Below are 24,661 nucleotides of genomic sequence, written 5' to 3'. Positions count from 1 at the left end.
ATTTCACATTACTCTGCTCTCTTGTCTCCGTCTCTCTTCTCTGACATATCTCCCTTCTCTCCCTTCTCATGACGACCCCAGTTGCCGTCAGGTAACTCGAAAACCAAGTCGCTGAAACCAGGGCTGCTATTCATCGGCGAATTGAAAGGCGACGGTAACTCTTGAGGTTGTTGCTCGCCTAAAGCGGACTTCCGATCATGGTGCTCTAGTTCTGATATTGGCACCCCTTTTCCATCCATTTCAGCCTTGCCACCAGTGAAGATATCTGCATCATGTAAACCACGCCCGCTTCCATTTTCGTTTTTGTGTTCTTCGTCGGAATTCCTCCTTCTCCGAGCCCGCCAGCAGAAGAACCATAGCAAGGCCACTAACGCGACCAAGCCACATCCCGCCGCGACCGCGATGCCTGCTATTGCGCCCGTTCCTAAGCCGCTTGTGGGAGTGGAATTGTCGCCGGTGGCCTCGGGTGTCGTGCCTGGTGTTCCTCCAGTACCGCCAGTCCCTCCGGCTGCTACTTCAAGCTCCGTCCAATATTCCCGCCAGGTATCGACAAAGGTATCCGCAGGTCTCGACCGTAAGTCTTGGGAGTTATCCGGAACAATGAGCTGTTCTGACATTCCTGGTCCGGGTGCTTGTGCCATGAAAAATCGCTCTCGGTCATAGTTGAAACCGGTAAAAGCACCTTGCAGGAAAGCTCGACCCAACGTATATCGGTTCAGTGATGAGGAAGCCACGATGTCCGATTCAGTCCATGGTTTGCAAGGCCAATAAGTATCCACCCCCCAGTTCACATAGTTCTCTCTGGCGGGCATACGATCTATTGTGAGATTCAATAGCCTGAAAGGAATCTTTATAGTGATGTTTCGGGAATTTTCGTCTGTGAACACGAAGGCCATGGAGGCCGGAGAGTTGACGAAGCGCGTGGTGCCGACCGGATCTGAGTGAAACTCCCACACATACAATCCGATTTCCGGCACCCAGCGGACGGGTAGGTGAGAAGCAGCAGCCTCACAAACTTCCGGAGGAAGATACAAGTAAGGGGCGGCCGCATTTGGCAGGACCAAGGCAGACCCCGCAGGGCCACCGTATTTGTTGGCCATACTTTGTACGGCGGCAGGGAGACTTTCGCTTTGCCATACGCTTCCGACGGTTGTGTTGTATGGCGATGGTCCTGCTTCGAAGTCGAGAAGTACATCCACAAGTATCACCCGAGGGAGAGTGGAATCTAGGTGAAACGTCCCCACGTCTCCTAGAATACGGTTTTCTTCATAGCCCCCCAATATCAGCGACCCTGTCTGGCCCAATGCGACGCTTCCCAAATGCATGTACCAAGAGCTATTGGCGATGAAGTTTTCCGACGTCATTTGGTCGGTGATGCTGTAAATGTAGTTAGGATTGGTATGGTCGTAACTAAGCTCATCGCCCAAGCCAATCGTTCCGACGGGTGCGGTTTCATTCGAGATGTTTGAGTATGCCGTCGGGTACAGATTGGGGTTGTAAATGTCGATGGTAATGTCGGCCCAATAACTCCTTTTTACGTCGTTCATGCGTGAAAGCAGGTTCGTGCGCTGGCGATATAGCTTGCTCATGGCATTCTTGTCAAGTCCGAGGGGCCAGTCATCCATGAGTGCGACAGCGCTCGCGTTTGATTTGAGGACGCTTTCTCTGGATGCAGTACCGTTGTAGTTTCCTCCGTCTTCCACAGAAATCATCATGCTGTCTGTTGAGCCCGTCGGCCAGAGGAAGTAAGCAATAGACCAGTAATCAAGAGACCCCGGCGTGTCCGAAAGCCCTATCGCTCGCCATGGTCCATCTGGGCCAAACGAGCTTGAATTGGCCCCCAATTCAGGGTCCGTCGACCAGTAAAGGCGCCGGTATTGGCTCCTGACGCATGTTACCCACGAGAGAATAACTAAGAAGAATATGCCGACGCGCATCTCGATAGAGAAAGTCGATAGTGACGTCGGAGTAAAAATTCCAATTACCAGATAACAATCGACGGCTGGTAAGAAAGAAAGGAGAGACGGGTGAAGTCCTTTGACAATCCCAGGAGGGGGTCGAGAGGGCGGGCCAACGAAGCAAAATAGAAGTTCCCTCTTAGTCTAGAAGAAATTTCTGCAGGGATATCTGTATTGCGTTGTCGGGAAACCGAGTAATCTCCCTTAAGCCTCGGAGGCCATGTAGCTTGGATGAGTTTGAGTTGCATATGCATGTTGGAGCAGACAAAGCTGTTGGTTGGGCGGAGTAGGCTTGGCCGCCCCGTCACTGTGGCTGGGCCTGCGCATCGTGTGACAAACATCACGGGTATCAGGAGGCTTCCGTGGAACGTAAAGAGTACTTGGTGATCAAGTCTACAGGCGCAAGGCGGAAAAGCAAGCTGATAGTCAGGCGGTCGGTATCTTGGCAGGCTGCGGCGTAGAGCTGCATGTTGGTCCAGGGGTTCATACGGAGAAACATAGACGTAAGTTGCCCAAGTTAGCTATCTTTTGGGTTCGATGGCATCATAGGAGTCCTAGATATTTCTATCAAAGGCCAAACAAGTTCTCCTGCATGCCCGTACCCACCCAACTTTGTCCTGTGCCCTTCCGTGTCTGCTCAGCTCTCGACCCAACACCTCCGAGACCATTCTCAAATAGTCCTGTTTTCCGAGGATCATCTATATGTCCATAATCTATTCGGAACATGCAAGAGATAAGTTGCGTGCTGCAGCTTCCCGCGCTGCAGTGCCTCTTAGTCTGAGGATAGCGGTGGTATTTGTATCACGAGGCTGGTGGGCAAACGGGTAGGCACGCCGCACAAGTGATCGACGTCGCCGAGAGAACAGAAAGGTGCATGCAGCCAACCGCGCCGCAATTGTACTTATCAAGAGAGTTTTAGTGATAATTCAACAGACCCGGATGCTCCGAGAATAGAATCAAATTTGAGCTAAGGGTACTCCTCCCTTTCTTCTGCATATAGGCATGCAGCCGAGAAAGCCGTTATGGCCGATGAAGGCGGAACTCGGCCGCAACAACGACTGGCCTCCAAGTCCGACACTCCGTCTCAAGTACTTGAGGGACTGTTCGTTGTACGCCTATCATACCCGCTACTATCATCAAACTCAAGAAGATAATAGAGTAGCGGAGTTACTACCATCAGAAGTAACGGATTTGACTATTGGTCTGGAGCAGGTAAATTATATCACCTATCCTAAAGCAAGAAAGCACATGCGTTGATCTCAAAGTGGGCAGGAAACAAGCGGCTTGAATGTAGGCCGCAGACGCCTTTGGGGTTGACCTCGCAAACCTTCACTTGCTTCGTCAATCATTACTCGCGCAACCAGAAGTGGTACTTTAGGGACGGTTCACTGTGGTAGGATATCCATGTTGCCGAAGACCGAGTAAGGAAGGTAATTGATCGGATGGGGATAGCAGCAGAAAGTCTGCTAGCACCTTAAAAACACGACCACTCATCTTAGGAATCGTGGTAAGACGAGTGCCAAATGTTGTTTTTCTCTTTGCGCGTGACGCCTCGTTAATATTATGTTGTCATTAACATTGAGAGTGACTGAGGTAGGGTGTAGCCTCATGACAGGAATCCTGAACTAAGAAATAGTAATTCCCTTAATCCTCCCAAAGTCCCATTTTTGGAGATGCTATCAGTACAATGGCTTACGCAACCAGGCCAGCAACGAATGCAGCCGCGGCCGGTGCATCTTGCTCGTAGTTCCTGTGGTCGGCAGTGATGATGATGCCACCGTCGCAGATGTTGTCGCCGTCGTGGCAAATAACCTTGACCTTGGAGGCAGGGATGCTGCCAACAGCCTGGCCATCGAACGGGTCGCCGAAGATAAGGACTACATAGTACAAGCTGTCAGCAAGCGGATCTCTGGAATATTTAGATGAGGAATTCTGTAGACATACCAGCAGAGACACGGGCGGTCTGAGCCGCGGTGAGCTTGGACGCAGCGTTGTGGACGAGCTGGCCACCCTGGCTGTAGCCGGACATGACGATCTTGGTGCTGGGGCACTGGGTCACAGCCTGAGGAGAGCCTGTTAGCTTGAAGAAACACCCTGCATGAAGGGTATTGAACTTACGCGAGCAACCAAGTTGGCCATGGTGGTGCTGCCAGCTGCGTCGCCGCCGGCGAGGAAGCCGAGAATGCTTGCGGAGTAGTCGACACCCTGGACAGCCAAGTTGGAGGTTCCGACGAGACCGGCAAGGGCGTTGAAGAAGACGGGTCCCTCGGAGCCGGCCTCACCAACGTTGCCGGACTGAGTGGTGCCACGGGCCCAGATCAAAGTGACCTTGCGGCAAGCTGTGCCATCGGTGAGCTGGTTGAAGGTGTCGCCGTTGTACTGGCGCTTGGAAATCGCGGGGCTAAGAGCGGCGGTCTCTTCGGGCTTGACGGAGTAAGCGGCGTTGTAGTAAGCCTCAAGCTCGGCGATGGGGAAAGACCCAATCTCGCTGCGAGCGACGGGGACGCTCTCGAGAGGGGCAGCGAGGGCCGTGGAGGCCGCGAGGAAGAGGAGGCTGGCCTTCATTGCGACGGTTCGGGGACGATGGCAGCTGCTGGACCTGGGTTGCTTTGAGGAGCAGGAGGGACTTGTCGGGCTTGGGAGTCTGGAGCTCTGAAGATCTCTCCTGATGCTGAATGTCGGGGAACAGGAGCTACTTTATATGCCCTCAACTCCATCTCCCGCGACCACCTTATGGGGAGCTTCGCACCTATCCATGATCGAGATGGGCGCGCCTCACGCGCCGGGAGGGTTGCTGGGCCAAGCCTTGGCTGTCGTTGTTTGCTTCAGTCCCTCTCTCAGTTTGCAATGCGTCGCAGGGCCAGGGCCAGCATCGACCATTGGTGCCCACCAACGGTGTAGCAGTGCGACTCGAAAGCTTGGCCCGAGCCCCATATCGGCCAGTGCATGGCTTCTTGACGCCTGCCATCCAGTGCCATTGACCAGTCAGATGAGTGCAAAACCAGGAACGTCGGTCTTCGAAGAGGAAGCTGGGATGGCTGAAGCAAGTTTGCCCAATTTGTCCTGCAGATTGACTAGCCCACTATAGCACCTCGGCCCGCACCGGTCTCCGTTTGTGCAGCTGATATTGAGTTGTCAAAACTCTTGGATGTCTTGAGGGAATCGTCGAGGGGTCAGCGACGGCCACGGCCTACGCGGATGACAGCTGTAGGTGAAGTCTGGAGTTGGAAGTGATCATCCTGACTCTGATAGTGACCCCATGGCGTCATGATGCAACCTGATAGGCCCGGCAGTTCGCAGTAAATCTCGGAACCGGGGGGGCGCCTACCAAGCCACCAACCTGTCATTGAGTCCCGTGGCAGCTGAGGGTTGCGCTGACCGGCTCCCAGACGGGGCCAATGTGACATCGCCTCGGGGATATCGGCCGATTGAAGGTAAGCATATCGGCGTCGAATCCTGAATCGTAACGGAGTTCTGCCGCTCATCGCGGGGTAATCGAGGCGCTTGTGATAGGAATTTGGGGATTGGGTGTCACGAAGAACACGTGGGTTGCGAGCCGAACATTGACCTTCCACTTTGATGGTGGAGTCCCGCCCCCAAGAGCTTGAGGGTGGGAGCTATGAATAATGATGTATGACCGCCGGGCGGTAAAGCAGCTTGGCAATAGGAATCAGTTGCTCAACTGGCGTAATTGATGGCCTCTTTGGGAGTTAGCTGAAAGTTAATCAGCGGGACCCGCCGAAAGCTTCGCATTGATTACATACTACAGGACAAAAAAAGAGTAATACGCGGTTTTAATTATGATATTGATAAGTTGCGCAGTAGACAAGAGGTGGTTTTATTGAGTTTCACCTCATAGTCTTTGCGAGTTGCAAGTCAGATTACGGTGGGGCTTTAATGAATCCGGAACCAGACAAGAAGTTTCTTTGGTGGAGGTTTCACTCATCCACAAAGAATCCATAGCAGCGATGTCAATGTCGAGTAAGAAATAGTCCTCAAATAGCTCGCTACCATCAACAATTAGAAACCATATTCTGTCTCAGTGTAGTAGATGTACTTCAACACAACGTATGCTTCCAACCCTACTTCAATGGCTCTACTTACCCTTAACCAATGATACTCTTAATGTCGAGTTCGATTGATGGAACTGCACTCGAGTCACTAGGCATCACAAACGTAATGTTCCAGAATTCAAATCCACTGCCTGATGTCAGTACCAAGTTCCGAGGGACTTTGGGAGATTGAGGGAACTCACTGAATAATGGGACAGGTACCGCCAACAAGGCCACAGAATCCAATTTCCGGCTGTGGATTCACCGAGCCACTGACGCTAACTTGTATACCTTCAAGATCGTCGAACCCAGAGATATCTCTCTTCCCGCCAAGTGGATTGGAGCTCACAAGAAATGTAAAAATGCTGGTGGAATTACCGCGCGGGTATGACAAGCTGAGATGCCCAGGACTAACATCCACATTCAAAGCCTCTTCAGTGCCATGGAGAACGGCATAGCCGACGCTGCCATCGTTCCTAGCCCACTGCACCACCGCAGTAGACCATTGAGAAGGATCTTCGCGAGGACCACCGAGTGTATCCTCATCATAAGACTCGGCTCCAATAGTGAGGTTGGCCGACAGCCAGGTCGTGATATTTCGGGGAACGGAATCGTGAGGGGGCGAGAAAGCGGCAGTCTCATACATGTGCTCACCAGGGAAAACGCTAAGCTTCTCCACAACGTCCGATGGTACAAGAGTATCATGGAAAGGTGCCAAAACAGAGATGAGCGGCGCGTATTCGAAGTCGTCTGCATGCGCCATGCTCCAGGTTTGTGAGATGCCAGGGGCCCTGTCTTTACCGACGAGAGACCAAATGTAGATGTTGATTATGGCAACATATTGGTTCATGTCGAAGCCGTAAGTCCTATCCCATGGTCCGGCGACGTTGCGGAGATTGGCGTTGTACATGGAACCGATGGAGTCCCAGATGGATTTGATCATGCGAGCACCGTGCTGGCCCATCAGTGACGAGTCAGACGGCATGTACTTGGCCCATAGTGTAAGCGAATATATGCTGACGCCTGCGTACGTTGGACTGTTAAACTCAGAGAGCGTGTTGTTTCGGTCAAATAAGTCCAAGATCTCTTGGGCGTACAGTTCGCCGGCAGCTGTCATATTTGAGTCGTTGAGAGCGCGACCTGTCCATCCGGTAGCAACGGCGCGCATGATGGCCGGGTTGCTGTAAGAAGGATAGAGGTTGTCGTCATCAACTCCACCAACACGGTAGCTGTCTCCGATGGTGTTGTTGTACATGCTCTCAAGAATGAGATCCTGGACGTCGCTTGAAAGAAGATGCCTGAACTCTTCATAAATGACGATGAGAGTTGTGCCAATGAAACCTCGCCAATTAGGGTCCCAAGTATTGTAAATCTTCAGAAAATGATCAGCATCACAATCGAGATTTGGTATGTGCGCGAGGAGAACGATACTTACGCTCTTCGGATACGCCGCTGTACCAACAGTTGGCTCCTCTGGATAAACAGTGTAGTCGCCATACCTGGATAAAACTTTGTTGTAAGTTAAAATTCATCTTGAGACTCTTGATAGTGGAGGGCACTCACCATTGTTCCTCGGGAATTTTCTTCTGATCTCGGATTACGTTCTTGATGATCTTGGTGGCATGAGCCACATCGTCGCCGATGTTACGCTGCAGGAGACCAGTTGCGTACCAGACTGAGGATCGTGTCTCGTGCTTTCCTGCCGCAAGTGGGTAGTAGAAGAAATAAAGATAGCCAGCTGCAGGGTCATAGATCTTATCCAAGAAGTCCATGGACTCGGTGAATAAGTCCTTTGTGAAGCCGGATAACTCAACTGCAGTGGCCCGCTGCTTCAGGCCCAAGGCGCTGAGCAAGCCTACCGCAACGAGACTCTTTGTCGACAACCACATTTTGATTTGAAGACAAAATCCCAATCTCTTTTGGGACGTGGATGAGAACAGTGCGTTGGAATATTATCGCTACAAGTCCATTTAACTTCTCAACTTCACTTCTAAATAATGTTTGAATCCGGCAAAGACCGGTACAGCAGTATCACAGCCCAGTGCCGGCTTCGGCGAGAGCGAGTGGTCCTCATGAGCGAACATCTCGGATCGTCTCTTCATAGTACATGCCATTGTTACTCCAGAGAGGGGGTCTTGTGGAGGCGTAGTGAACGGTGGGGGATCGTCCTTGGCTGGTGACGTGCCGATCTCGACGTTTCGACTGGCCTCTGTGTGCGGTTCGTAGTGCGATTGAACATGCATGCCGTTTAACCGAGAAAGCCATGATAGTAATCATGGGGTTTCTCGTCCTAAGGTAGCTTGGAATCCTGCGATCGGCAGATAATGCTCAGACTCCCGCATAGAAATACCGGTTGATACACCGGGCGGTTCCGGCCCGGTTGCCCGATCGGTGGGAAGCCCGAACCAGTCTTCCAACATATACCACTACCGGCATTTGATAAGCCGGCAGACGGAAACCCCTTGGATCAGAGATGGACCTATATTCAAGAACAATGGGATGAATCGATTTTGTTAATTGATTGCACCAAAATGGAAAAGGAGGAGATATCTGGCAATCTTCTTTTCGCCGACCCTGAGCAGGCCAATGTTCGGGAACGCCAAGCTGTCGAGTCGGTCTCTGTGGACTCTACTCAAGTCACTCAACTGACCTGATCTAAAATTGCCAGATTTGGGAGCGATCCGCTCAGATCTGCCCTTTCCACCGTTCGTTCGAGTATTTATCTGTCACAAGAATAAGGTTAACTGAAGGAATTGCCAGACACGAGGAGGAGTAATACGACTGATTATAGACGTCCTACTTTGATGGCATTGTTATTCATCATCGACAATCCGCTTCATTTTCTGATATAGTTTAGGCACCTTGCAGTAGTATGAATGACTTCAGATACGGATACAATAGTCAAGGCTGGGAAGTTGGAAATTGCATTTCGTTATATTTTTTATCTGAGATGGTTCTGTGTGCGCTTCGGGGTGGTACGATTGTGCATGTAGAGATCACGCAACTCCCCACTATTCCGAGAGCAAGAAATACGCAAAACCTGAGCTATTTAGGCAATTCCCTCTTCCATCATTCACCCAAAGACATATCGCTTCAATCATGGACGTTGATCCCGAATTCGATGCTTTTGTCATTGATGACTTCGGGCCGTCGGTACGGGTACAGGTGCCGAGCACCGTCGAGGGCCTCGCTCGATTCAACCAAGAATTGCTAGACCCACAGGAAAGAGCCTATGTGCAGCATATCGACTTCCATATCGTTCTACCAACGATTAGTTACAAACGTGTCAAGAAATTCCAGAGCAGCGAGGAGGCAGCGGAGAATGACGCGATATTCACAAGAGCTATTGTGACCTTTCTTGGCCGGCTGGCTAAGTGGGAACGTCGAAAGTACGGCCCTGGTATCAACCTGAAAATTGCGGTGGAGTCGCCAACGGACAGGCTAGTTGAGGAGATGGAGGAAAACGGCGAACTGAAGAACACTCACAATCACCGGGTTGCGCCGATATGGCAAGTAAGAGACCACTTTCGCTACCTGCGTTTTGACTACAGCCTCTTATCACCATCCGACTCGGGCCTGGAAAAGCTATCGCAGGTGCCATGTGTGTCTGAGTTCAAGTTTGACGGTGGGCCTGGTGGACGGAACTTTCACCCAGACTCAATTTCCGCCATCTCGAGTACACTTGTATCGGCTAGAAAGATGGAATGGAGTTTTAGACTACCGACTCGCCGATTGACGCGTGCCCGCAAGCAAATCAGATCTTCCCTCGGAAGCGCTCTACTCAACACATCGTTCCCGAGCCTCATGGAGTTCAGGGTCAAGGTTGACGACAAAGATCCCACGGACGAGACTTACATTGTCGAATCGTTGATGGGCGAGGATGAAGAAGACGATACCTTGTCTCTAGGCGTTCGCCGCTTGTGTCAACTGCCAAACCTTCGGCGATTACACTTGGAAACACTCTGGATCTTATCACCTGCAGCGTTTGGGTCTCTTGCAAACCAGCCAGATATCCATTGTCCCTCTTTGGAGTATCTTTACGTCGACTGCTCAATAACAACACCCGACGGTAAATACTTGCTTACTGGGGACCAAAGTAAGGCCTTGGCTGATGATGGTGGGTATGGCCTCGAGCATGACGAGAAGATCGCCGCCTTCGATTCGGATGACTCCGACATCTCCGATTTTCAACCAGATTTTGAATGGTCTAGACAGGATGGCGAGTTTCCGGGAAGATGGTTTAGATACACCCCCGAACCAGAAATATTTGTAGCCTTGGCTACATCATTTGTCGGCGCTGTCGATAGGATGCCGTCATTACGTCGGATGGACATTCACTTTGGTGGTACGTCAACGACAACGAGAGCGCCTCTAGATATGTTGTATTTTGCACCTGGTGAGCCAAATCCAGGTGCAAGTCAGCTCAATGGTCGCAAAGCATTTGACGAGGAAAACGCAGGCCGTCCTAGGTGGTTCTTCCTTGGAGGCCGCAAGTTTGACAAACAATGGGATATCTCTGAAGAGTTACAGAAGGCGTGCAAAGGAAAGTCTGGCCTAGGGCGAGTTCATTTTGCTACGAATTGATATGAGCAGAGCTAAGGCCACAACACCTATCTCCATCTCCTAGTACGTCAACCGTTCTGCTACTACCTTGAATATTGTCACTCCCATGTTAGAGTGTTCAAATTGATTCTAAAAGCGTGCCGGTCATCTAGACCTCTCACGGCTCACTGTGATATGTTGCTGCCGGAACCAATCTGCATGCCCAGGTTCGTATCTGGCTCATTCCCAGGTGCGATGACCTACGAGTCTCTCTCAATAATTCAGGGAGCTTATTTCACTCAGTGACAACTAGCCTTGAATGCAAGAAAATTAAGTTTATACCCTTCTTGTAGCGAAAGATAATTGGCCGTTATTAGCCACTCGTGCCACTGAGCTTTTACCAAAGTGGTGGCAAGATGGCCAAGACGTTGGAACAATACCCGCCACATTGATGCATATGCGTGAACGCCCGTTAGTGGAACAAATACCCACTGGAAATCTTGGAAATGGCATGATTCTGTACGCCACGTTGTGCCTTTGGAAGAAGAGGGGTAATGAGCAATCGAAATCTCGTGGCTCGTCACGAATCGAGGGAAAGGTTGGTGGGTGTTTGCAATTGAGATATTAACAGCCCGCTTCCTTTCACACCAGCGACACTCACCAACAGTCCACAAATGAGTGAGAAAAGGAGTCCCACTTGCCTGCCGTATTACAATGCCAAATACCATGGCTCATCTTACAAACGCCGCCCATACCGGGTCTTCTAGCCAGCAGAACCCAACACTCCGCAGTATGCCTCCAGTAGACGATAACGAAGACCTGGTTGTAGACTACCAGGAGGTATCAATAACGCTTTGTGATCGATGAAATTATACCTTTACTGAAAATTTGTTTGATTCAACAGATCATTGAAGATGTCAGCTCAATCTCTGAGAGTACCATTGCATCATCCAATACAAGTGTGGCAAGCTCAGTGCTTGATTACCGCCTCGAAAACGGACGAACATATCACAAGTATAAAGATGGCAGTACGCGCTAAGCGAATATACTTGACCTGAAGCATGTTTATGCTAAGTATTGGTAGAATATTACGTCCCCAACGACGAAAGGGAGAAAGACAGGCTCGGTACGGTTTTGGGACTTAGAAGATTCATCAAGTCTACTGTACTAACGGACAGTAGACTTGCAGCACAACATGTTCCTCCTCATGCTTGAGAACAAGCTTGGGTCCGCCCCGCCGAATGAGAGAGGTACAAAAGTTGGACGGACACTAGATCTCGGCACTGGAAGCGGGATATGGGCCATGGAGTTTGGTGATGAACATCCTGAAGCGGAGGTGAGCGATCCGACTCTCTAGTCGATCTACATGGTACTTGAACTCACAGAAATGCTCGATACCAGGTCTTTGGAGTCGATCTTTCTGCAACCTGGCCAAATTAGTACGTCACCAAGCCGTTTTGGATTCGATTCTTCTGTTAAAGCATACTTTAGCTGACTAGCTTTCAGCGTGGGACCGAACGTGAAATTCGTGATAGATGACGTCGAGGAGGCCTGGACTTATGACAAGCCGTTTGATTACATCCACAGCCGCATGATGGCGTCTTCCATCGGCGATTGGGAGAAGTACATACAAAAATGTTTTGAGTTAGTCAGGAGCCGGCTTCCGCTGTTGCCTTGCTAACAAATTCTAGCAACCTGAAAGCTGGCGGGTATCTAGAACTCAATGAGTTCGACATCATTCCCACGTCAGATGACGGATCGTTAAGGAAAGATTCCGCGATGCTGAAGTCAGCTAAAATGATCAAACAAGCTGCTGCGATATTTGGACGCCCATTCCGGGATGTTGTGGGACTAGCAGACCTGATGAAGGGGATTGGCTTCACGGATGTCTACATCAAGCGATTCAGATGGCCGACCAACGCATGGCCTAGAGACCCTAGGCACAAGGAGTTGGGACTTTGGAATAACGAGAACATCACATCTGGATGGGAAGGCTTCTGTATGGCGCCGTTCACGAGGGCGCTGAACTGGACGAGGGAAGAAGTTCTGCTGCTCATGGACCAGGTTCGCCATGAGTTCAACGACAAAAGTATTCATGCATACTTTAACGTGTAAGCAGAAATTCTTAATCGCAGATAGACCCTTGCTAATAGTGCTCAGATGGTCGATCCACGGCAGGAACCCTACGGCAGAAGCGATAGGGTTTGGGGGTGGCGACTGTGCAATTTGGGTTGAAAATGATTGATTTGCCAATCCTGGTCTCTTTCCGTTCTCATTTTCGGACTCATGATCACTCCCTCAAGTGGAATTCCGAGTTGGGACAGATTCAGGCCATGAAAGCTGGTGCTTGGATTGCTAGTTGAGATTAAATTTAAGCCTGCATCTATAACGCAGTTCTGTTACATGTTGCACCGTTTCAGACGGAGTTCTGACGAAGTTCTTCTGATGATTAGGCGGAAATTTTTCTTGAACTTTCTTTTCTTGCTCAAGTATCAGAATCCATTTGCGATCTTTGCTCGCTGGCCACTCTGTTCGCTAGCTGCACTGTCCGCATTGTCCACCTACAGCAATTCCGATACTTGAGGTTGAGTGCTCAGTAATATTGTAAAACTGAATCCCACATGATTCTGGAGCATTCTAATTCTATCATACCCATTGATTTATTAGACTTGTATTGTGTGGCTCTCTGGAATATCTCTCTGATTGTCTTAGAAACAGAACATATTATGGCGCCTTTCTGTCAAGCTTGAATTAAGCATCTGGGGATTGAATGGTCTCGGTTGAGACTGCCGTCTCGGAGGCTTGGCTGTCTAACCCTTATTGGATATATGCTTTTCGTCCAGTGTCGCAGCCTTGGCGGTTTCTTCCCATCTAGGATGCGATATGTTCCCGACTCAAAGTATATTCCGTGTGTCTCTTCTTCGGGGAATTTGAGCAACCCCCCTTTCGATGTCGACATGCTCACGCGGGCTTTCTCTAGTCCCAATGCTGTGGTTCCGATACCCTCGGATCCTCCGATTTTTGCTGGGAGCGATCATTCTCCAGCTTCCTGTAGCTGGTCGTCCTTGCAGCTCGACGCCCGCCAATGACATGCGGTCCTCGGTTTCATCCTAAAACAACTTGCTCTGCTATCATCTGAAGTCAATTCCTCTTGGGCGTTCCCCACCGGACATTAGAGTTGGTGATTTTCCGCTGATCGCAGGGAATGTCTTGGCATTGGCATACCCCCGGAAACTGCAGGCGAGTCGGAGTGTAAGCCAGATGACTCGCCTGATGCTGCTGACGACAGCTTCGTTGACTAGATGAGCCCGAGACTGCATGATCAAGTCAAGATTACAGTATCACTGATTGTCGGAACCTTCTAGCCAAATGAACTAGGTTTGACTGCGACGTTTACATCGTCTGAGATGCCGCTTCACCAGGGTCCACCTCACGAGGCCAGCCACTAAGCACCTGAGTTGCTGACTCTTCAGCATCTTTTGTCGATCGAAGAAGATGAGTATAAAACCGTTGGTAAACCCAACGGCATTCACTATTCTGTCCCGGTCATCGCACCACTCAATCATTACTTTACTGTTTCTTCCACAACATCCGACAGGATTCGGATCTCTATCACTTTACTTATTTAATCTCATCAGACAATCATTCAGCCTAACTGCTTGAATCGTCCAAAATGCGTCTTACACTCGCTTTCCTTCTCTTCTTGGTTGCTCTCACTGTAGCTCTTCCAGTAGCCAACCCCGCCAACAATAAATCCTCTACCACCAAGGCAACTACTAAGGCAACCACTAAAGCACCCACCAAGGCAACAAACACAAAGCCCTCTTCTGATAAGAAGAAACTTGAGAAGGGCATCAAGGATAATCTTAAAGCCGGCGACAAGGAGATCTCTGCCACTGAGAAGGCACAGAACGCTGCGAAGAAGAACGACGCCAAGGGCCTGAAGAAGGACGAAAAGAAGATCAATAGTGCGTTGGATGAGGCAACTAAGGATCGCCAGAAGAACCAAAAGATTGCTGGTAACAAGGACCCTGCCCTGACCAAGGGACTGGGAAAGGTCGAGAATGCGCAGAAGGGTGCGAAGCAGACAGTCAATGGCTTGACTGGCGACCCTAAGAAGGATAAGGGGTCGTTGGACAAGCTCGATGCTACTTTCAAGAAGGGCAAGAAGACTAACGAGGAGAACCTGAAGGAGGTAAGTTATACGGATCATGATACCTTGGCGTTTCTGACTAACAACGCTCAATTAGGCCAAGAAGAACTTCAACTAGTCCCATGGCATTGACTCTGATAGGTCCAAGTGCCTGGTCCATCATTGCAGAAGACATGGAAAGTCCCTGGATTATTTAGTTCCTAAGGGGATCACAGAGAATCATCAGTTGAGAGTCAGTTGGATCACTTTTATAGGCACATTAAATCCACTAGACACTCAAAGAAGATCCCTGAAGAATGATATTGAAGCTGATTCCATCCATTACCCAAGCGCTCCTGGATATGACGCAAATGGCTTCCTATACGAAAACCATCCATCTTCAACTGCATTGATATCCCGTGGGAGCTATTCAAAATGTGCCTTGAAAGTACTCCGCAACCTGGGGTGGGAGCTGACGATACGCTCCAAGCTTTCCATCGACGATGAGATCTTCAAGAGTTGCCTTTTCGTATCCTTGGACCTCCCAGATATCGGTCCCAACCATTTTGGCTTGCTGGCCAGTGCCCCATATCTTACGGCAGTACCAAGCCAGGGTGAAGAGACTACCTGATTTGAGCCCTGCCTCGACTTCGGAATTGACTCTCTCAAGACTCAAGGAGGAGAGGCGAGGAGGAGCGCCGTGCTTCTTTTCCAACGTAGTAGCAACCTGTTCTCCAGTGGCCTTCAACTCCGAAATTGAGATTGACCTATTTTGAAGCTGAGCAATTGGTGTCGAAGCGAAGATAGCAGCATATGCCGCCGCCACGTAATTTCTAGTGCTAATCATCACATCGTTAGGCATTCGAATTTGCTCAGACTTCAGCATCAGCCGCGACTTACCATAAGTCCACAACCTCCTTGGCACTGTTTCCCGAGTATACAATTCTGTTACCGGGCAAGTCTACACCCATGCCACTGTTATGTCGATGTTCTAGTTAGCCAAGATGAAGTTCAAAGGTTGAAACGCAAGCAGTAGAGGGTAATCTTACGGAGTGTTGAGTGCAAACTCTGCAAAGTTTCCAAGCAGTACCAGCGACGTTGGTATACCAGCGGCGATAGAAGCTTCCTCAACTTGGCGCTTAGCCTTGTTGACGCCGATCTTCAACCCTTGTTCGTCGTATCGACCCGCGAGCTTTGACGGCGAAAACAACTTGACTGCCGTCTTCGGTATGGCCTTGATAAAGGCATGCTGTCGCCCAACGCCTTCGTGCCCAACGAGGGAGCTGGGAGACTGTCAGAGCGTCTGGTCGGGATGGGCTGAACCCGAATGGTACCTCGAGACCGAGGAGTACTTACATTACGACGTCAATGTCATGTAGGGCATCAAGGAGTGCTTTCTCATCGTTGACATCCACCTCCACACTGGTGACGGAGGCGGGCAGGCTTGAGATATCGGATCCTGGTCGGTAAATGACCCGAATTGGTGCCCCCGAAGCGATCAAGGCTTCGGTTATCTTCGAGCTTGCCCAGCCTCGATGCCCGTAGATGGCGATACGATTGAAAGACGACATATTGGGACGGAAAGATGAGAACTGCTAATATTACTTCGCTGAGTAGTTTAAGGAGGTATGTGCCGGGGTTGGTTGACTGGATAGACGCACTAGAGGCAGCAAGGCCAACTTATCTATCACTTTACCAACGTATATCTGTGTTTCAAAGCATCGACTTGAGGTACCATCTGTGAGACCTGACTACTAGTACCTATAAGCAAGATTGGTCATTCTTGTTGGTGGGACTATGGAGACCTTCCCGGTCTCTTTTTAACGAAAACGAGGTGCACAAGCCACCGTGCCACCTCCGTCATGGTAAATGATGATTCCCATGCACCCGACATCCCCGCTCACTGTGTCACCAGCAGGAATATTGGTTTCCCAATCGTATCTGTGGAACAACACTGATTCAATTAGTCAGCTTTGGGTGGATATAACGATAGTCGTTCCTGAGCAGATTTTGCCTCCGAATACTAATGGGGAACAGTGGGTGCGTTCCGTCCATTTATAATTTGCAGGTATTAGTCAAGATGACACTACCCGGGCGTGTTTGCTTCCGATGAACTGAAGTCTCCGTCTCACTTGGCCGAAAGGAGATAAGGGTCATCACAGTCTACTTACTTTTGTTAACAGCCCGGGATCTGTTCAGTGAAAAGGGCGTTAAATATTCAATATACTGAGATTTGTTTTACCAAGATCATCTGCTTTGATAATCACACATGCGTCTTATGAAATGGGCAAATGGGCGGACGAACGCCCAAAACCTTGTCAAGTCAAAGCGTCTGGGAACCCATATCATTGAGTCGGCCTTCGGGGGTCGAGTTGCTGTCAACGTTATGATGCATGTAGTTTGAAAGCGGAGAGCGTCTGCAGCTAAGTACTTCAGCTTTCGGAGCCTGAGCCCCGGTGACATAGCTTAACATTTTCTGACTCTTACATTCGAAGACAAGCGACTTCTACATGGGGCAGATATCCGGTCCTTGGGGCCCATATTATAATCTATCAGACAGATCCTTATGATATAGGAGCTCAACTGGACGAACAGCATACATCGTCTTAAAATGAGCTAAGCACTGCTGGAGACGAAGCCATTCAGCCAAAACATTCGGGCTCAACAGTAAGGTTTTAAATGTTGTGTCATAGTTGAACTGATTGTTGCCAAAAGTATGATTGATAGTTGTATGATTTGTCTATTACGATTCAATACAGGTGCACAAGCACAATGTAATCATAGACGCTTCGTATCTTGCTCCCGGAGTGCTGTGCCCACCATCCATAGCACTTCGACCAGGAATTACGGCCAATGGATATGCCGTGCCTGTTCCTGAACTCATGGAGCCTGCGCCCGTAGGGCTCTTTGTAGCGGCGAGCCACGGCTGAGAGTTACATTGCCTGCGTCATCTGTGTCCTTCTGGTAGAAATGCAAACATTAAGAGGCTAAGATACAAAGAGACTCAACGACAACTGCAGTATAGTACAAATGCAAATGACTTTTATGCTGTGTAGCCCATCAGTAATTCACGTAGAATCAAAGTCGGCCGATAATCGGGCTTCCAACGTTGCGATTTCGGTCGTGCAAGTTTCACGAGCCACAAGAAGATTACACATCATGAAACAGCCCTTCACTGTCCGCCGAGGTGAAACGGCCACGACTAGAGTCTTCTCTCACCGAGCCTTTTTCCTGAGACGGTACAGGAAATCTCAGGTGAGCATGCTTGGTACGTTCCGGACTTTCTCCTACTCAGTCTTCCGCCCGGCAGCGGCAGCCGAGTGTAGGCGACGGCCGCACTCGGATCGCCGCGGTCCGCTTCGCAAATCAGCGGAGGCCGCGCACGAACGGTTGGAGGAAATGACATCACATGGCACCCTGGGACTCGGATGTCCGTTTGTCGTGCCAAGGATAGCATCTGATTCAGCGTCTCTTTGCCAATGTTTTCGAGTTGGCATTTCATGAAAGATCAGATTGTGATCATGCATTTATAAGGGGTCTCCCCTCGTTTCCTGACGAGAAAGCAAGTGCATCGTGATAGTATCCTATGCAATCAATTTGACGTCTATACTTCAAGATGAAAGAACCACAGCGACGATTACGATACAATGTCGCCATATCACTCGATGGCTTCATTGCACCTCCAGATGGATCAACGGATTGGATCGTACAAGACGACAATGTCGACTTCCTGGCACTTTATGCCCAGTTTGACACGTTTGTTATGGGCCGCAAGACGTATCAGTGCATGTTCGCTATGGGCGAGCAAAATCCCCTACGACAATATCCAAAGCAGAACCTGGTTGTTGTTAGCAGAACTCTGAGGAGCGACGATCACCCGGCTGTGACTATCGTATCGCACAACTTCACCGGCTACGTGGCGGACCTCAAAAACGCGGAGGGCCGGGACATCTGGCTCATGGGCGGCGGGCAGCTGGCGGGGCCGTGTCTGGATGCGGGGATCCTAGACTCCGTCGAGACCGCGATCATGCCTGTGATGCTGAGGAAAGGGACCAGAATGCTACCGGACTCAGTGCTCACGCCGCTTGGGGGATTCAAATTGGAATTGGTGGATTGCAAAAAGTTAGACACAAGTGGTATTGTGAACTGCAAGTACAATGTCAGCAGAGGAATGGCAGCGTCTTTGGGTGAAGCATTATCATTCTGTTGAACGGGGGGGCAGTTGATATGAAGAAGAGGCTCCGAGATACCCTCACGTGGTAAAACACACCCAGCCGCTGTGCAAGGTCGTTTAAAAGTTACTTTATTTACCTAGAAGAGAATAACTGTTGACTTTATCCACGATTATCCGATGGAACTTCCGCCGTCACCTCTGCAGGGCTTCGGCGCGTATATCCCCTTTGCTCAAGCAATAGATTTAACTGGCCGGCATGTATGCATGAATTCCATTAATAGGTTGCGAAGCATCCAGAACTGAACTGAATCTCGTGACCAAATATTCATCATCTCAGCTAGCTAGGACATGCCGCTTGAAGATGGAGAGGACGCGTCGCCGAAATTGGTGACCAACACGTCGCAAGTGACGCAGACGTGCAGCGGATCTACGTAGGACGTGGACAGAACCCCTCAGCGCGTTGGTAGCTCTCGTCCCACCATGATCTCTACACAGGTAGGCAGATCAAACATCAAGAGAAAAAGCGGATTATCAAATCGCAAATTTTCAGAGTCTAACGGCAGAATTCCAAAGGTCTCGAAGGATTCGACTTCGCGTCTTGATGCTTGAGCGGCTTAAATCCGCGACGGATTCTTCCCTTAGCTCCGCTAATCCCCTGGCGGTGATCATAAACATTGAGCTGTGGGCTCATAAATAACGCTGAGCCTTAAGTGATCTGATTGTTCCCACACATCTTTCTTTCTGACCAAAGATGGCGACAAGAACAACTCAAAACATAGTGATTCTCGGCGGCACCGGCAAGGTTGGTCGCCAGATCACGAAGCTGTTCGCACAAACATCGACCCCCGTCTACCAAAGTTCCCGGAGCGGGGCCTCCACAACGGAGCCGGACGCCGAAAACGTTCATGCCGTCGCGTTTGACTGGGAGAATGAGCAGACATGGACCACGGTCCTAGGCGTCGGCGCTGCTAGTATCTTTCTTGTAGCACCGCCGGTGATGGATATGCTTCCGCCGATGCGGTCATTCATTGACCAAGCGAGGATGCAGAGTCGCAAAACGAGATTTGTGCTGCTGAGCGGCAGCCCAGTTGAGCCTGACATTAATGGGTATGCGATGGGTCGGCCGCATGCGTACTTAGAGGAGCTCGGCGACAAAGGCGAGGTGGAATGGGCTGCATTGCGACCAACGTGGTTCCAACGTGAGCTTTTGTGTTCACCATCCTAGTTTAATGCCAGTGAGCTGATATGAGAGCAGAAAACTTCGCAGAGCAGGAACATCATCGCCTGGCGATTATCAACGAGAGCACCGTGTATTCCGCCACCGCCGACGGCAGGATTCCCTGGGTGGCTACAGAGGACATCGCTGCCTGTGCGTTCCAGCTACTCACTCAAGAAGACGCGCCGAATGACGAATATCTCATTCTTGGGCCTGAGCTACTCACTTACGACGAGGTGAGCGCCGGTGACCCTATTCTTAAGTAATATGCGAAAATGTTAATTGCTGATCTTTCCGTGGCAGGTCGCTGGCATACTCTCCGGCGTTCTGGGACGAAAGATTGTGCACAAACGTCTTTCATCACAGGAGCTGGTGGACCGTTACGCCGCTCAGGGCATGCCGCGGGATTACGCGGAGATGATGGGTGGGCTGGATACGGCCATCAAGAACGGGAGCGAGGACAGGACCAACAGCGTCGTCCTTGCGGTGACTGGGAAACAGCCAAAGCAGTTCCGTGACTTTGCTGAGAGGAACAAGGCAGTCTGGGCGCAAGATGCCTGAAAACATGGTCACAATAGGCGGCTCTTCAGGCTTGAAGCGAGTATTGGCTCACCGAACTCAGGTGAGAAGGATGAGTGCATGCGGCAGTGACGCTGTGAGATGCCTCCCACCCTTGCTCATACTATCTGGTCGCTACACCAGACTTTCTTTCTCGGCGAGCGTTCCATGTCGCCTGAACGTACATAAAAACGAGCAGAAGGGAAAAAAGGTTTCGTTTTCAGTCAGCAAACGCCGCCGTTTTCAGCCGAAAGCTAATACAGCTTGTCCTCGCGTGCGGGGATGTGCGCTAAGGTTGAAACAAGTCATGAGATCACAAAGCCTCCCTGCGTGCCTGAAAGTCTGCGACATGAAATGCAAGCTCATTATCCTTTCTACAACATCTATCTAATCAGATTGCCCAAGCTCCGGTTCGAATGACTTGTGCATGAATCTCACGATATGAACTCATCATTTGTCGCGATTGAGGATGAAATGCCGGGGAAGGCCGGCGGCCGGGGTGACGCCCGGAGCTCGGAGGAGACGGCGAACCCACTGACGTACCCCAAGGCGGCTGAGCCATTCAGTCAGGACCTCTTCAAGAACCCAACGTCGGAGTATCGAGGATGCCCTCTGTGGTCATGGAATACGAAGCTGGAAAAGAAGAAGCTCCTCCGCCAGATTGATTATCTCAGTGAGATGGGCATGGGAGGTTTCCACATGCACGTCCGGACCGGACTAGATACCGAGTACATGGGTCCGGAGTTCATGGATCGTGTACGAGACTGCGTGGAGTATGCGGAGAGTAAGGGGATGCTCGCTTGCTTGTAGGGAACCGCAAATCCCGACCATTCTTCAATGAGATTGCTTATGACACTCATCAGATATGACGATGATCGATGGCCCTCTGGCGTTGCTGGGGGCAAGGTAGTCAAACAGTACCCAGAGCATAAGACGAAGCACATTCTGTTCACGCCGTATCCATATGGCTCAGTTGAGCTCGGCGGGTAAGTCCTCAGGCTATCTTTCTTGAATCCATCTGACGCGAGTTTTAGTGGATGCGCCCCAAGTTCAGCACAGGCCTGCCGGAGTGAAGAGGGATACCTCTTGGCACGCTTCTCAATCACACTTGATGAGAATGGACGACTGAAATCGAACAAAAAGCTTGAAGAGGGTGAGGATGCTGAACCAGGTGGAAGAGTCTGGTACGCATATGTCGAGATCAACCCCCCTTCATCTTGGTTCAACGGGCAGACATACATCGATACAATGAGCACCGAGGCCATGAACCGCTTTTTGGAAAGCACCCACGAGGTTTACAAGGATAAGATTGGCGACAAATTTGGCACGACGGTGCCCTGTATCTTCACCGATGAGCCTCAGGTGGCTATCAAAACACAACTCTCCAGTCCGACTGGAGTGGAAGACGTCTTTCTTCCATGGACAGCAGATCTGCCCGACACATTCAGAGCGACGTATGGCGAGGATGCAGATCTCGTCACTAGCATCCCGGAACTGCTCTGGGATCTCCCGGGAGACACACCAAGCTTATCCCGCTACCGCTTCCACGATCATGTCAGCGAAAGATTCGTTACATCGTTTCTCGATCTGCTGGCAGATTGGTGCAGAAAGAACAAAATCATTCTCAACGGCCACATGATGGAGGAACCCACCCTCCGTTCTCAAACAACTGCCCACGGCGAAGCAATGCGCTGCTACCGAAACCAGACGCTTCCGGGCATGGACCTTCTGAACGACTGGGTCGAGTACAATACCGCGAAGCAGTGCACGAGCGTCGCCCGCCAGAACGGTGTTCGCGGCGCCATGAGCGAGATTTATGGATGCACCCACTGGTACTTCACCTTTGAAGGGCACAAGGGCTGCGGAGACTGGCACGCGGCTCTAGGCATCACGTTCCGCGTGCAGCACCTCAGCTGGGTCAGCATGGCCGGCGAGGGCAAACGCGATTATCCCGCCAGCATCGGATATCAGAGCCCATGGTATAAGGAGTACGGCTACGTCGAGGACCATTTCGCTCGTGTTGGTGTCGCGTTGACGCGTGGCAAGGCCGTCACGCGAGTTGGTGTGATCCACCCCATCGAGAGCTTTTGGTTGTGCTTCGGTCCCAATAACAGCGGCGACGATGAGATTGGTCGCCGTGATCAGGCTTTCGCCGAGCTCACAAACTGGCTGCTGCATGGCTTGGTTGATTTTGACTTCATCTCCGAGAGCCTTCTCCCGAATCAAATCGGCGAAGATGTTTCGAAGCCTCTCAAAGTTGGTCAGTGCGAGTACGATGTTGTCATTCTGCCGAACCTACGAACTATTCGGTCATCGACCTTCGAAGTAGTGAAGAGATTCGCTGCTGCTGGGGGTACCGTCATAATCGCTGGTGACGGGCCGGTTCTTATTGATGCGCAGGTTGCGCCACCGGATCTTAGTCTTGACATCGAGCCGTCGGTCAAGGTGGCTTGGGGTCAAGGCGATATCCTCTCTGCGGTATCTCAAAATCGTGACTTGAAGATCGACTTGAAGGACGGAGGACCGACCGATACCCTACTCTATCAGATGCGCCAGGATGAGGAAGAAAGATTTGTCTTCATCTGCAACACGGATAGAAATAATCCGTACGACACGCTGGTCAACATCAAAGGCGACTGGGACGTGGAGGTTTTGGACACCTTCACCGGGTCAACTCATCAACATAAAGCTCGTTATGAAGGTGGTTGGACCATTTTCGATCACAGATTTGAAGGTTGTGCAAGTCTGCTCTTGAGACTTTATCCCGTGCCAGGGGAAGAACTGTCTTTTGTCAGTATCGAGGAAGCAGTAGCGCTGGCTCCAGCCCAGCACTCTTCTGCGGAACTCAAACTCGAAGAGGTCGTGCTCTCGGAGCCAAACGTCCTGATGCTCGACTACGCTCTGTACAGAATCGACGATGACCCCTGGGAGGACTCTGCACGACAAGAAATCCTCAAGATCGACAATGAAATTCGAGGACGTCTGCGCATCCCGGCTAAGGGTTCCGCCTGGAAGCAGCCCTGGTCCGTCCCGCAGTCGGAGCGAGCAGCAAAGGTCTATGTTGACCTCAGGTTCGAGTTTGATTCCACCGTCATTATCAAGACTCCAGCCTATCTCGCGATGGAAAACCCCGAAAACGCGAGAATCACCATCAACGGCAACAAACTCTCAGTCCAAGAGAAAAGGCTCTCTTGGTGGGTCGATGAGGATATCAAGACCATTTCGGTGCCGAAGAGAACGATTCGCAAGGGGAAAAACATCATCGAGCTCAGTATGCCCTTTGGTGTTTTGACCAACCTAGAAAGGATATACTTACTTGGCAGCTTCAGCGTCGAGCTGAAGAACAATCTGCCTATACTATGTGAACGAAGACAGAGCTTGGGTTGGGGCGATGTGGTTACACAAGGTCACCCATTTTATGCTGGTAACGTGACGTACAACTGCAGCTTCTCACTGAAATCTCGCTCGACTGTCACCCTCTCGATTCCAAAGTTTGCGACGCCCGTCATCAAGGTTCAATGGAAGGGGAAGAGTGGGCATATTGCCCTGCAGCCAAGGAAGCTAGATCTTGGTGAACTAGAAGCCGGCAAACACGAAATCTCGATTACAGCCTTCGGTTACCGGTACAATTCATTTGGCCATATACACCTCACAGAAGGTGTGTTTGGATGCTGGCCTGACCTGTGGCGAAGTAAGTAATCTAGTGGTAATCTTTGCATGGCAGCATGCTAACGTAATTCTCAACAGCTGGTGGATGGGCTTGGAGCGAGGAATACCTGTTGAAGCCTACCGGAGTCCTGGAGAAGCCTTCCTTGATTGTGGAATCCAAGGCCGGCGAGGGGAGTGAAGAATGGGTTGTCTTGGTTGAATAGGTACCTCAGCCTTCATCTTGTTCAACCGCAATTGAGGAGAATCAGCAAAATTGTACGGTCATATGGCCATGAGCGCTACTGTAAACGTTTTATTGTAATACTACTCTTCTGTACAGAAAATGAGAACTGAAAAGTTTGGTCAAGAACTGAGGAGGGG

The 24,661-nt window shown here is 50.5% G+C and overlaps 10 protein-coding genes across 10 annotated transcripts; 6 read left to right on the top strand and 4 right to left on the bottom strand.

Annotated features, from left to right (window-relative positions):
• Positions 1–8: 8 nt before the first annotated feature.
• HER10_EVM0000092 (eukaryotic aspartyl protease) lies at positions 9–1,625 on the bottom strand (the record flags this gene model as incomplete). Its single annotated transcript, XM_035469887.1, has 1 exon — positions 9–1,625. The coding sequence occupies one exon, from the start codon at positions 1,623–1,625 to the stop codon at positions 9–11; it is 1,617 nt and encodes a 538-aa protein (XP_035335543.1).
• Positions 1,626–3,525: 1,900 nt separating this feature from the next.
• On the bottom strand, positions 3,526–5,500 carry HER10_EVM0002462 (cutinase). Its single transcript, XM_035472171.1, has 3 exons — positions 4,077–5,500; positions 3,903–4,020; positions 3,526–3,835 (listed from the first exon to the last, which is right to left on the bottom strand). Exons 1-3 carry the CDS (start codon positions 4,521–4,523, stop codon positions 3,651–3,653), a joined length of 750 nt encoding a protein of 249 aa, XP_035335748.1. The 5' UTR covers positions 4,524–5,500; the 3' UTR covers positions 3,526–3,650.
• A 345-nt stretch (positions 5,501–5,845) lies between these two features.
• Positions 5,846–8,966, bottom strand: HER10_EVM0005336 (uncharacterized protein). The gene is made up of 4 exons (XM_035474957.1): positions 7,574–8,966; positions 7,446–7,509; positions 6,214–7,382; positions 5,846–6,158 (listed from the first exon to the last, which is right to left on the bottom strand). The coding sequence occupies exons 1-4, from the start codon at positions 7,897–7,899 to the stop codon at positions 6,065–6,067; spliced, it is 1,653 nt and encodes a 550-aa protein (XP_035336020.1). The 5' UTR covers positions 7,900–8,966; the 3' UTR covers positions 5,846–6,064.
• A 128-nt stretch (positions 8,967–9,094) lies between these two features.
• On the top strand, positions 9,095–10,601 carry HER10_EVM0005052 (uncharacterized protein). The gene has a single exon (XM_035474677.1). It carries the CDS (start codon positions 9,110–9,112, stop codon positions 10,592–10,594), a length of 1,485 nt encoding a protein of 494 aa, XP_035335996.1. The 5' UTR covers positions 9,095–9,109; the 3' UTR covers positions 10,595–10,601.
• Positions 10,602–11,157: 556 nt separating this feature from the next.
• On the top strand, positions 11,158–12,797 carry HER10_EVM0009619 (TAM domain methyltransferase; the record flags this gene model as incomplete). Its single annotated transcript, XM_035479103.1, has 8 exons — positions 11,158–11,392; positions 11,457–11,580; positions 11,637–11,678; positions 11,734–11,888; positions 11,954–11,991; positions 12,059–12,196; positions 12,244–12,663; positions 12,713–12,797. The coding sequence occupies exons 1-8, from the start codon at positions 11,267–11,269 to the stop codon at positions 12,795–12,797; spliced, it is 1,128 nt and encodes a 375-aa protein (XP_035336410.1). The 5' UTR covers positions 11,158–11,266.
• A 1,428-nt stretch (positions 12,798–14,225) lies between these two features.
• On the top strand, positions 14,226–14,823 carry HER10_EVM0013083 (uncharacterized protein; the record flags this gene model as incomplete). Its single annotated transcript, XM_035482452.1, has 2 exons — positions 14,226–14,747; positions 14,803–14,823. The coding sequence occupies 2 exons, from the start codon at positions 14,226–14,228 to the stop codon at positions 14,821–14,823; spliced, it is 543 nt and encodes a 180-aa protein (XP_035336726.1).
• A 291-nt stretch (positions 14,824–15,114) lies between these two features.
• On the bottom strand, positions 15,115–16,255 carry HER10_EVM0012456 (uncharacterized protein; the record flags this gene model as incomplete). The annotated part of the gene is made up of 4 exons (XM_035481851.1): positions 15,115–15,523; positions 15,585–15,659; positions 15,734–15,967; positions 16,041–16,255. 4 exons carry the CDS (start codon positions 16,253–16,255, stop codon positions 15,115–15,117), a joined length of 933 nt encoding a protein of 310 aa, XP_035336670.1.
• A 2,045-nt stretch (positions 16,256–18,300) lies between these two features.
• HER10_EVM0005300 (riboflavin biosynthesis protein RibD domain-containing protein) lies at positions 18,301–18,894 on the top strand (the record flags this gene model as incomplete). Its single annotated transcript, XM_035474922.1, has 1 exon — positions 18,301–18,894. The coding sequence occupies one exon, from the start codon at positions 18,301–18,303 to the stop codon at positions 18,892–18,894; it is 594 nt and encodes a 197-aa protein (XP_035336017.1).
• Positions 18,895–19,495: 601 nt separating this feature from the next.
• HER10_EVM0000413 (AFUA_2G17970 family ergot alkaloid biosynthesis protein) lies at positions 19,496–20,798 on the top strand. Its single transcript, XM_035470196.1, has 3 exons — positions 19,496–20,057; positions 20,114–20,310; positions 20,378–20,798. The coding sequence occupies exons 1-3, from the start codon at positions 19,610–19,612 to the stop codon at positions 20,633–20,635; spliced, it is 903 nt and encodes a 300-aa protein (XP_035335560.1). The 5' UTR covers positions 19,496–19,609; the 3' UTR covers positions 20,636–20,798.
• Positions 20,799–20,992: 194 nt separating this feature from the next.
• HER10_EVM0011479 (glycoside hydrolase family 2) lies at positions 20,993–24,622 on the top strand. The gene is made up of 4 exons (XM_035480911.1): positions 20,993–21,438; positions 21,496–21,618; positions 21,667–24,323; positions 24,380–24,622. The coding sequence occupies exons 1-4, from the start codon at positions 21,074–21,076 to the stop codon at positions 24,502–24,504; spliced, it is 3,270 nt and encodes a 1,089-aa protein (XP_035336586.1). The 5' UTR covers positions 20,993–21,073; the 3' UTR covers positions 24,505–24,622.
• The last annotated feature ends 39 nt before the right edge of the window (positions 24,623–24,661 follow it).

Source organism: Colletotrichum scovillei, assembly GCF_011075155.1.
Source record: "Colletotrichum scovillei strain TJNH1 chromosome Unknown Contig00003, whole genome shotgun sequence".
Taxonomy (NCBI): domain Eukaryota; kingdom Fungi; phylum Ascomycota; class Sordariomycetes; order Glomerellales; family Glomerellaceae; genus Colletotrichum; species Colletotrichum scovillei.
Note: the sequence above shows the minus strand (reverse complement) of the source record. Positions and strands in the feature narration are given on the sequence as shown.

Coding starts and splice junctions, on each gene's coding strand:
- HER10_EVM0002462 (XM_035472171.1), bottom strand. CDS start 4,523: ATGAAGGCCAGCCTCCTCTTCCTCGCGGCCTCCACGGCCCTCGCTGCC. Junction 4,021..4,076: donor TGGCCAACTTGGTTGCTCGC/GTAAGTTCAATA, acceptor GGCTCTCCTCAG/GCTGTGACCCAGTGCCCCAG. Junction 3,836..3,902: donor GACCGCCCGTGTCTCTGCTG/GTATGTCTACAG, acceptor TGTACTATGTAG/TCCTTATCTTCGGCGACCCG.
- HER10_EVM0005336 (XM_035474957.1), bottom strand. CDS start 7,899: ATGTGGTTGTCGACAAAGAGTCTCGTTGCGGTAGGCTTGCTCAGCGCC. Junction 7,510..7,573: donor AAAATTCCCGAGGAACAATG/GTGAGTGCCCTC, acceptor AGTTTTATCCAG/GTATGGCGACTACACTGTTT. Junction 7,383..7,445: donor CAGCGGCGTATCCGAAGAGC/GTAAGTATCGTT, acceptor CATTTTCTGAAG/ATTTACAATACTTGGGACCC.
- HER10_EVM0005052 (XM_035474677.1), top strand. CDS start 9,110: ATGGACGTTGATCCCGAATTCGATGCTTTTGTCATTGATGACTTCGGG.
- HER10_EVM0000413 (XM_035470196.1), top strand. CDS start 19,610: ATGGCGACAAGAACAACTCAAAACATAGTGATTCTCGGCGGCACCGGC. Junction 20,058..20,113: donor GCGACCAACGTGGTTCCAAC/GTGAGCTTTTGT, acceptor ATATGAGAGCAG/AAAACTTCGCAGAGCAGGAA. Junction 20,311..20,377: donor AGCTACTCACTTACGACGAG/GTGAGCGCCGGT, acceptor TTTCCGTGGCAG/GTCGCTGGCATACTCTCCGG.
- HER10_EVM0011479 (XM_035480911.1), top strand. CDS start 21,074: ATGAACTCATCATTTGTCGCGATTGAGGATGAAATGCCGGGGAAGGCC. Junction 21,439..21,495: donor AAGGGGATGCTCGCTTGCTT/GTAGGGAACCGC, acceptor GACACTCATCAG/ATATGACGATGATCGATGGC. Junction 21,619..21,666: donor GGCTCAGTTGAGCTCGGCGG/GTAAGTCCTCAG, acceptor CGCGAGTTTTAG/TGGATGCGCCCCAAGTTCAG.